Below are 11,387 nucleotides of genomic sequence, written 5' to 3'. Positions count from 1 at the left end.
GGACCGGGGTTTACGGCTTTCAGAACATGGTTATGGACCGGGGTTTATGACTTTCAGAACATGGTTATGGACCGGGGTTTACGGCTTTCAGAACATGGTTCTGGACCGGGGTTTATGGTTTTTAGAACATGGTTATGGATCGGGGTTTATGGTTTTCTAAAACATGGTTATGGGCCGAGGTTTATGGCTTTTAGAACATGGTTATGGACCGGAGTTTATGGTTTTTAGAACATGGTTATGGATCGGGGTTTATGGTTTTTAAAACATGGTTATGGGCTGGGGTTTATGGCTTTTAGAACATGGTTATGGATCGGGGTTTATGGTTTTTAAAACATGGTTATGGGCCGGGCTTTATGGCTGATCTATCTGTGCTTAAATTCTTCTTCTATGCTTTTCTGCTCCTTGTGTGCACAAGTCTTTTAAGTTGTACAATCAGTTTTCCTTTCAGTACGGGAGGTTAAGGTATTTATATTCAGTTTGCATTTCCTGCATCATTTAGCTGAAATCACATTTCCCAGGGGACACTGCAGTTCTCCCATGTCTGAATAACTGATTATAATAAGCGCAAATTGCACAGAATGAGCTCATGCATGTATGTAGATTAAAGAATCAAACAAGGCAATTATCCCCATTTATTTCCCACTATTTTTTGGAACTTGAAGGCTAAATCTCATACATGTCATGCACTGTTTATATGCTCTCTTGGCGTAGGCGTTTTCCATCCGGGAGGCTGATTAAGATTGAATTGCTGGTTGTGTAAGTGGAGGCATGAGCAGAAGAAAGTGGGTTTTTACTTGATGGCTATTCCAGGCTCTGAGCAGGTTGAAGGTCCAGGAGATTTATGAGGGAGGGGTTATAGTCCTCCTCAGCCTGGGAGTCGAACAGACCAGACTCTCACCAAGACAGTCAGGCACCTCCAGTCAGGCACCGGGAGAAGACAGTCTACAAACTGCACAGCTGGCAGATCCCCTTAGGTTTTCTCTAGGCCTGCAGAAATAATGATCCAAAGGTTTATTCATTGGTAATCACAGAATATTGTCTCACTGACTTTAGTGAAACTTCACAGTTTACTTAAACCATCCAATTTATTTAAAAAAATGGTCCTCCTGCTGATAGTGCAAAAAATCCTTAGTCTGAGTTTAAAAAATTACACTACAGTGCAGTCTCACCTTCTACATTGGAGTGGATTATCCTGTTTGAACAAGCAAAATCAGCTCATACAACTCTTAGTTTGGGAAATTGTTGAGAATCTGGAACAATTAGTCGAGTAGTCACCCATCAGAAATCTAATTGTCAACAATCTTCATAAATGAGTATTTACTCCACAAGTTAAAATTGCCAAACATTTGCTGGTAAAGTATTTCCTGTTTTTTTCCCGTTTAAAGTGAATAACTGGACATTTGAGGACGTCATCTCTTGGCCTTTAGAAAACTTTAATGGACACTTTTCATTATTTTCTTACATTTTATAGGCAACACAAGTAATAACTTATTAGAGAAAAATAATAAGCAGCTTAATCAATGATAAATAATTGTTAGTTTTAGTCCTAAATTGTTGTAACATGCAACGCATTTGAAATAAAAATTTGATTTCGGTTAACTTTCATATACTTTTAACTATCTGAAGTTTGCATGCAAGACTTGCAGTACCTCATCTATGGTTTCTCATACCATATTAGGATATGACTGTCCAATCTAACATACATTTGTGTTCATCTTCATTCACCATCCCTGCCACTGCAAAAATACCTCCCTGCTTTACAGATCATCACACAAATTGAGCGATCACTTCCTCCGTTTTTTATTTTGTCTTCTAAAGAGATCAGTTTCTTGTCTTTGACAGAATGATCTGCCTCAGCTCCTGCCAGTTAAACTTTATATCTGAGTAGCACAGCTGATGTTAAAATGTGAGAAAGGAAACAAGCAGTATGGAAAGGACCTGGCTGTGTTATCCGTCTTATCCAAAATCCCACTCTTTGGCTGAAGCCCTTTCCCTGAAAAATGTAGCATGGCCATCTGTTTTAGTGGTTTGGAGTGTTGACTCATAAAGTGGAACTGGCTGGCCAGTAGTGGACTTCCAAGATTAGATGATCAGTCTGTTTTCACCCCCTTTAGAAATGGAGAAAACATTGCATAGAGTGGAAATATAGCGTTAGCTCAGTCCGTAGGGAGTCGTGTTGAGTTGGGAACCGAAAGGTGTCCGGTTCAAGCTCCCGTACAGACCAAAATACTGAGTGTGGACTGGTGGCTGTACAGGTGCCAGTTCAGCTCCTGGGCACTGCCAAGGTGCTCTTGAGCAAGGCACCAAACGTCCAAATGCTTGGGCTGCCTGTCCAGCAGTCGCAGCCCTCTGATAGCTCTCCATTTGTACAAATACGTCTGAGCACGTGTGAATTTCAGGCTTGTGTGTGTTCTAACAACAAAGTGAAAGAAAATGTAATTGCCTCCTGGCGATCATGAAATTATTATTATTAAAGTAGCCTAGCATAAAATACTCCAGTAAAGGAAGTATGGCTAAATTGTACTGCACTACAGTACAGCACTTGTCGAGTTGAAGTACATTTCAGCAAAAGCTGAATCTTTTCTAGTGACAATACTCGTGCTGCAGCTCAGCGGCAGATGTGAGCAGAGGTGTGGAGCTTTGCATCCTGAGAAGGTGTAGGCCTACTACTACCGCTGATGCCCCTCCTAACACACTATGAAGCTGCAGCCTGCAGCAGTCTGTGGGCAGCCAGCCGCTGCAGTCCGGCGTCTCGGATCAGCCGACAGCCTCTCCATTCACTCCAACCAGAAGTGACAGTTACACACTTCAAGTAGCTCCTTGGTACCTCCGGCTTCACTTGTTTTGGTTCGGATAACGGAAACGACGGCTATATGCTACGCTCCTGTTAATGCTCCGAGCAGACAGAAAGGACTTTCGGTAAAACGGTGCCAGTGCTCGCGCTCGGAGCTCGCGCTATTTAGTTTGTAAAGTCACGCGCTGGACGCAGCGGGACGATGACACTTGAAACCGTTTTTACACTCCTTCCGTGCGTTGTGTTCTTACTTCCTAACGCAATGCACGCTCAAACAGGTAAGCTCGCCCCTCTTAGTACTTTTTTTTGTTTTTTTGTTTAATGAGCACACATTTTGTTATAATACGATCTGGCGTTTTCCTCAGTAAGAAAAATAACAATTTACAAACCAAAAATGGGATTCAAAAGTTTATATAATCCCCGTATACCATCTCATCCACCATGTAGCCTAACTGTCATCCAAGGCCACATACCTCCAAGTCGCATGGTCAGAGTGTAATGCCTCGGGCCGCTGGCTCGGACGGGCACACAGGATGTGGATTCTCAGAGATCCTGTCCAAACTGATCAGGACGGACGCAACCAGGTGTTTGAGAATGGAGGACGTCCTTTGGGAGCTTGACCGTCTCCTGTTGTCTCCCTCAGCAGCTCTTCTGCCTGTCACCGCTGTGAAAACTCAGTCAAGCTATCATCTTTTACTTCAGGGCTAGATGGTGACTTCTTGGTTCTTTTTCTTCCTCATTGGTCTCACTTCGGTGGCCATGGATCAAAACACTGCGGCCAAATACTGCAGTGTCATGTTATGAGCTTGCCTTGACATCTTTCTTTGCAAAAGTTTCAAAGATGTTCCAATTGTATGTTATTGGTGGTTCTAATGACCTTAAAGCACTCAAACTGTGTTTTTAAGAGTCCGCCTATAACCTGCTGACCTTAACTTTCTCTGTAGCAGTTTTAGGACTTCCTTCCACTCAAGCAAAGTTTTAAAGTCTGTCATTTAGATTTTTTTATTCAGCATTTACTCAGAATAATCCAAAGAAATAGTTGGTCTCCTGCTTTAGATTCCATTCAACCTCAAACTGACAAGTTTTCATAACATGTTTGTTGTAAGCAAAAAGAATGAGGTTTCCAACAGACTTTTACCACACGCTGATAAATACCAAGTACGTCCACCCTTTATGTCACAACTCATGTGAAACGCAGTCACATCATGCCTATCATCTTTCACTTGAACTCTCAAGGTCAGGGCCAGAAACCTCTGCTGTAGTGCACAGAAGCTGGCGGCTACTTCTTGGTGAGAGCTTGGATCTTTCTTTCTCTCTGCTTTCACTTTTGTTGCCATATGCTTTAATGGTTATGTTTTAACTTCTGTGGTCACACACGAGAAACCTAAAGCTATAGTGCACAACTGTTTAGTATTAGTGAGCGTCCGTTACATTCAAGCCACTGCCAAATGAGTTGATACAAAGCTAATTAAGCCTATCAGCTTAACAAAACTCTCTCTTTATTTCTCGGTAAAGCTATGTTAACAAAATGGTGTTGTCCGAAAACCTTCGTGTAAAAAAAGCTTGCATGAAGATAATTACCTCTTCTAAAGAGTCCATGTATTTTTCATCCTCTGCTACAAGCAACTGCGTGGAGGAGGGGTGGGGGTGGTGCGTGATCACCAGGGGCTTGCATCATGTGGATGCTCCGACAGTGTTGTTGTTATTACTTAGAATTCCTCAAGGGGGAGGCAGAAACAACGCACCATAGCTAGAATAGAGAACAGAATGCCTTTTATAGGATTTCCCTATCCTGGTCATACTTGGGTATGCCACAGGCCTCAAAGATTGATAGACATTTTTTCTGAGGTTTAGAAACATACTCAAATGTCAATTCTCCCATCACTAACTCTCAAAAAGCTTAAAAGTCTCTGGTTTTGCTTCTTCCGCTAATTTCCATTTTGACTCACTTCAGTCGGCCTTCTTCAGTTTGGTTTTGTGTTGTTATGATTTTGTCATAAGGGAACAGTTCTCTCTCTTTAAGGAGACAACCTGTAGTCATCCACCCTCAGTATTAAGACCCAGACTGACCTTTCCTCAACCTGCTCAAGGTTTTCCATTTTGTGAAATATACTTTCTTTAAGACACTGTTGTATTCAACGTTCTTCGTGCACATTGCATGTCTACTGTTGGCCAGATGGATTTTGAAGAGGTCAAAACCCCCTGAAGAAGACCACGGATGACCCTCATTGGTCTCAAAATAAAGTTGTTCTTTATACTTCAAGTGTTACTGGAGTTTTGACCTTTGCCTACTGTTGTTCAGAAATCCCTACCCTATCACTGTGAAATGCTCCTAAAATAATTCACCTATTTGTCATGTCTTCTTAATATTTGCTAGTGTTGTAATTGCTGATTGTGTTATTTTTAGCTCTACTCCTGTTCACATTATATTTTCCTTTGCTGTCAGTCAGTTAGTCAGTTTTTTCTATGCAAAATCATGTCAGTCATATTCAGTAACTCTATTCATAGCCCAAAAACTATAGAATCATGCATTCTTTCTCATGTCATCTGTTTGTCATGTCTCAGAGCATTTCATGTTTTGTGTGCAACCTCAGCACTGAGCAGCACCAATCCTTTTTTACTTACTAGCTTTGAAATTCAATTTGAAATGGTTATCCTGCATGCAGACCAGCTGGACGGAGGATGTCCACACTTCTACTATTTATCCTGCAGAAAGCCTTCCATACATCTGACACTCTTGGTGTACATCTAGTGCTTATGTTGTCTCTCTGGCTGGACTTGCAGTGCCCCCTCCAGAGTGTGCACCGGGTGGCCACTCCATCCTCCAGGACCCCTACCGCAGCACTACCTTCCGCTCCAGCTGGTTGCAGCAGTCAGCCCTGCAGGACTTCATCTGCGACCACTCCCTCACTCCGGGCTGGTACCAGTTTCAGATCTTTGACAAGCCGGCCAGCATGCCCACCCAGTGTGTTGAGGTAAATGATCTGCATGTGTTGTGTCATCTCTGTCATTAAAGGATCATTCCAGTCTAGTCCACAGCAAATCATGTCTACTTTACATCCCAGCTAATCCATAATAATGCGATTTAGTTTGGATTTCCTTTTTTCTATCTTTCCAGACAAGCCTTGATCTCCATTCATTTCAGTATGTTATAAAAATCAATTAGCGTGTGTCCAAGCATAAAAACATTTGCAATATTTATAAAAAGGAAAGTGCAAGGAGAGCTGGAATGTGTATTATTTCCTGCGGGGGTTCTGCTGTGAGGAGCCTGCAGGATCTATCTGAAGTGTCAGCCTCCCTCGGCCTTCCCAGGGCATCACTGCTCTCCCTGGGTGATAGATATCCACAGGAGTGGGCGGTGGAAGGAAGAGTGGATTGCTGTGAACATGTGTTCCATTATAAGGCGATGTCTTTATGATACTGCATAAATAGCTAGATTTGTCAGACATGATTTTTTTAAAAGAGCATAACATGCAACTAAGTGTTACAAAATAGAATTTTCAGATCAATGCTATATTAGCTCAAATTGATTTTGCAGGCCTATGTTTGTGACATTTCTATTTTCATCAGTTGCTGGGAATAGCAGCAAAGCAAAGCAAAGCTTTCATTAATATGTCACGTTTCACCTTAGTACAGCAAAGTAACTACAATAAAAATGTGTATGCTCTAATGTCTTTCCCTCAATGTCTTTCCAAACATCCAGGTAAACCACTGTGGGACTCAGGCTCCTGTGTGGCTCTCCCTGGGTGAGGGTGAGTCCATGCCGGGACCCCAGGAGGTGAGGCAGCTGACGGCCTGTGCAGCCTGGCAGCTCTTCCCTGGCAACAGCAAAGACTGCTGTATGTTCCGTATCCCGGTCACCGTTCGCAACTGTGGAGACTTCTACGTTTACCTGCTGCAGCCTACGCAGGGATGCATGGGATACTGTGCTCAGGGTAGTCAAAACATTTTCTTAATGTCAGAGTACAGTATTAAACCTATGCATGACCACAGAAATAGAAGATTTGTATTCAAATAGTCATCCCTGTTATCCATTTTTTTGTTTGTAGTCAGTTAAATCCAGAATTTGTTTCACCTCTGAGATTAGATGGTAATCCAGCACAAAGTAGAAGTACTGTTGCTATAGTTACCTGCAGTTTAATGTACATTTGCGTCGTTTTTCTATTACATGGTACCAGCTTGACACGGCTCGGCTCGACCGCGGTGCCCCATCCTCCTTTTTCCATTGCAGATATAGCACCGCCTCATGTGGGACCATAGACTGCTGTGACCAAATACGACACACTCACACACACAGAACGTCAAAGTTGGGCTGTTTTTTTCTCGGCAGCCAGAAGACACATTTAGTTTCAAAAGAAATTGGAGGCAGCAAAAAGAAAAACACAGCTACTATTTAAAAATGGCGGGTTTGTACAGGACACCCACATCTGTCGCTAGCTTTCTTTAACTGTCTATGGTTACTAGCAATGACGATGCAGTGAATAGTGTTGATTCTCTCCGACTAATCAGTCTGCAGGTTTTCATGTCACCTTTTGGTATCGCCTCAGCTGGCTTGGAACCTTGATGCAGGCAATGCTAAAAAAAGTACCTGTTAGCTAGTACCGGGTACTTTTATTCATAATGGAAAACCCAAAAAGGCGAGTAGAATTGAGGCGAGTTGAGCAGGTACCATGTAGTGGGAAAATGCTAAATGTTTGAGGTGTCCTGTTATACAACTCTTAACAGTAAAATGGAGTGTTATTGTTGCTTGAATCTGCATTGTGTAAATATAAAGGATGGTAATATCATGCAAGCATACCATAGTGCCCAGATGGAGGCCGGTTACAAGATTATCCTAAAGAAGGCAATGTGGCAAGATATAGATCTTTAGAAGGCAACAGAGTAATGAGTGTGAAGCTTTCTTTTCCTTTCTTGGATACACTATAACACTTTTCCAAATAATTGCACTTGTAAACTAAGCTGCTTCCTAGATAAAGTCTTAAAAACAACCTCACAGAGTCTCTTCTCTGCCATCTACTGTAGTATTTTCTATTATGTTATTTTACGCTGTTGCTCTCTTATCTGTCATAACAGAGATGTTGGACATTTTACCCACAACGGCACGGAGCTGTGGCCCTGACGAGGTGAACGTCGATGGAACATGTGAAAGTGAGAATCCTGCTGCTGTGTTTACAGCTTACTGTACTCTTGCCTCCTCTTGTTGGGTCAAACACCAAAACAATCAGGTCAGGGAGTTGCCATGCGGTCAGGAATGCACCGCCGGCCCCCACACCGCTCCTCTTAACGAGCTGAGCATGTGTCCCGGCGTCCGCTGGGCCTCGTCTCCATGGTGACGGCCCTCAGCCAGGTCATGAATTACGCCAAGGCAGGTTTTAGGAAAATGGCAGGGGGGGAAAGGAGGAGGGAGGTTTAATTAGAGAGAGATGAAATATCATTACATACATTACATTGTTTTAAATAATGGAATTCAGGTTGCTGTGATTCTGTCGGTGGCTGTAGCTACCTACCTCTGCACAACCATTTTCTGCATTCGTCATGATGAAGTTTAGCATTAGAAGTTGTAGTTGTTGTAGCACCAGTCTCCAGCCCAGTGATAGTCAATTATGTGTTTATGTTTGTTAATGTAATAGCAGCGGTAAACAAAGCACACTTTATGAAGCTTACAGTATATCATCTGGGATAGGGTCTCATTTTCTTCTGAATAGAGATTATTTGGCACAGAAATACATGGATGCGTGAACAAAGTGTGTTCCCCACTGTTGAACTCATATGTGCTAGTTGAACTTAAAAAACAAAAAAAACAATAACATGGGCAGGAGACCATTAAATTGGACTTTCCTCCAGATATCTGAACCTGAATGGGCTCTGTGCAGGCCAGCCCACAACAAACTGGGAAAGACATTTCTTTATGGTCATGTTGAACCTGGGCCTTCCCCCAACTGTTAGAACTGGTGATTAAGGGTCAATGCCTACATCATTAAAAACTTCAATGAATTAAAAGATTAAAAGAACAGGGTGTATGGAGCCAGACGGTCCACATACTTTTGGCCATATGCTGCACTATATACTCAAATCATTAATGACGTTTAAAAGGAAGCCTATGAGTATATAAAGTCTTATAGGAGAAAGTGGAATAAAATGGGGGAATTAAATTGCAGACTGTGACTTTAATTTTACTTTGACACAAGAGAATGATTTACATGAACGTACTATACAACAAAGTAAACAGTAAAGGGCCCTGCTTTCTTAATAAAAGCTAGATTGGTTTCCCTTTTCACCTCTGCTGTGGTTTTTACACTACCATCATGCAGAGGAAAAATGCATGAATACCATCTAATCTAAAACACACGTTAGACGCCACTGATCTACCCAATCGTTCTGCTTCTCTCCTGTCAGCAAAGCAGCCTCCCATTCCATCTGCACCAGTGATTGTCTCGGAGTTGACAGGAAAGTCCATCTACCTGAAGTGTAGCTTTGGGAGCAGCTCCAACAGTTCTCTGGGTTACGTGGTGGCTTGGTCCCGCCTCTCACCTGAGGGCAGGAAGGAGGAGCTCAAACAGGAGACCACCATCCAGACCTCCGCTTTTATTGAGCTGGACGGCTTCAACCTCCGTCTGGGGGACAAGGTTATTCTGTTTAAATCAAAAAAAGCTATTATTTAAACCTGTCGGCATGCAGTTAAGTTTCACCAGGGTTTCCGTAGGGTCTTAAAGAGCCCTAGTAGACTCTCTACTAGAATAGGTTAACATGCTTTGATGTACCAAAAACATTATGTTTCTCATACTGTATAATGCTGCAGTGTCTCTGGTGCAGTAAAATACTTTTGGCTCATCTTCCTGAAAAGCCCAGTCTGCTCTGATTAGTCAGCTGTCCCACTCTGTTGTGGTTGGTTAGCCAAATTCAAACACGCCACTGGCCACTGTGGTTGCTCAGGTAGCACCTTTGGGCAGCACGTGTGAAAATCTGGGCTGGCTTTCTCAATTAATGACATCACTAATTGAGAATTTTTAAACAGGAATGTGGGTGGGCCGTTTTACAGCAGTTGAGGAAAGAAAAAACTTGATTTGGAGTGAAATGTGTTTTTTTGTAATGTATACATCTAGTATATACACAAAAAGCTGTATAACACAATAAAAGATGGAGGAGGGGAAGCATGATAAGGACTCTTTAAAAACTCAAACATTTTAAAATTAAACATTAACCCCGTTGACTGTTTTTGGCTGTTTTCCCCCAATGTTTTTGTCACTTATTGTGATTTATGTTCAATAAACCTAATTTTTATGAAATTATACCTATTTTTTAGTTTAGATAAATAGCAGTTAAGCTCAGAGGATGTTGAGTGGATTTCACAAACCGCTTTATGTCAAAGTTTAGTCAAGATATGGTAAAAAAAGTTTAAAAATATATAGTTTAAAAATGTTTTTCAAATGCTTTAAAATAGAATAAAACACCCAAAGTTCTATTAAAGTAATGATATATTTCACCTGCTCTTCATGCATCTATGTTCATTTTGGGCAATTTTGTTGAAAGAAACCCATATTCCTGATATGAATTCTTTTGAAAATGGTTCAAATTTGACCCAGAGACAACACAAAGGGTTAAGGCCTTACAAATTATTAAATTCACTAAAGTATTATGTTTTAGTTTTAAATGATTATAACCGCTCTTTTCCTATGTCTATGTAACGCTACATCCTACTGGTCATTGAAATGCTCCCGCAGCGCTATAGAATGTCTTTTCACGGTGACTAGACAACGGCTCTATAAGGCCAATGGGGCAATTTTATCTAATCATGTTTCTGAACATCCAACTGGTCATGTATGTGTGTGTGACCTGGCCTTAACTAGGAAACCTTTTATTCATCCAGGATTTCTTCCCTATGTGTTTCCTTCTGTTCCTTCTCCTTCACTCTCTCCCTTTACTAGGTAGGCTTGTCAATTGCAGGTTTTCTTTAAAAAAGATAACAAATCTCTCCGTCTCTCAGATTTACTGCTCCAGCGTCACTTTCTTCTTGGACTCGCCCGACGTCCGTAGTGCTTCAGTGGAAAGTCAGGAGTTCTTTGCTGGGATTATGGTATATCCCAATATTCTATAGTTTTATAACTGTGTGTATGTTGTCTCTTGATAAATAGCAAGACAATGATTATATATTTGTAGTGAAGAAAGATAATTAGTTTGTGCAGTTCTATGTTTTTGCATGCATGTCCGTGTGGTTCTGTCTGTTGGTTTTTATTATATTCCTGTATGTATGTGTACATATGTATACTTACACAGAATAAAAAGTGACTGTTCTGTTTATGGTATGCTGTATTTAATTTAATTAAATATAGGTAAATAATTGGTATAAGATTAATAGCAATCTCATGTCTTTGCGTATGGAGCTAGAGTGTAATGGGGCTAATTAGCTTATTTTAGCATAAAAACTGCAAGCAGGGGTAAACATCTGGCCTGGTTCTTAAAGACAACGATGCCATCTTGCTGACCATCAACATGCATCAGAAATACAATTCTACTCAAACAATTCTTTTCTTCTATTAATTAATTTAGATTTTAACAAATTTTCTCTTCACCGTATTCTTTGATTACTTTGCAT

At 41.3% G+C, this 11,387-nt stretch overlaps 1 protein-coding gene across 3 annotated transcripts in view; it reads left to right on the top strand.

Annotated features, from left to right (window-relative positions):
* Positions 1 to 11,387, top strand: part of LOC117945825 (von Willebrand factor D and EGF domains) — a 47,769-nt gene that overhangs the window by 11,439 nt on the left and 24,943 nt on the right. For 2 of the 3 annotated variants that reach the window (XM_034873530.1, XM_034873531.1), the window contains 5 exons: positions 5,579 to 5,769; positions 6,498 to 6,729; positions 7,868 to 7,942; positions 9,191 to 9,420; positions 10,779 to 10,868. In XM_034873530.1, coding sequence (XP_034729421.1) covers positions 5,579 to 5,769; positions 6,498 to 6,729; positions 7,868 to 7,942; positions 9,191 to 9,420; positions 10,779 to 10,868 — 818 coding nt within the window. Of the gene's footprint in view, positions 1 to 2,632; positions 3,073 to 5,578; positions 5,770 to 6,497; positions 6,730 to 7,867; positions 7,943 to 9,190; positions 9,421 to 10,778; positions 10,869 to 11,387 lie in introns of those variants that run through there. The other variant, XM_034873529.1, reaches the window with a different exon arrangement.

Source organism: Etheostoma cragini, chromosome 6 (assembly GCF_013103735.1).
Source record: "Etheostoma cragini isolate CJK2018 chromosome 6, CSU_Ecrag_1.0, whole genome shotgun sequence".
NCBI lineage: Eukaryota > Metazoa > Chordata > Actinopteri > Perciformes > Percidae > Etheostoma > Etheostoma cragini.
Note: the sequence above shows the minus strand (reverse complement) of the source record. Positions and strands in the feature narration are given on the sequence as shown.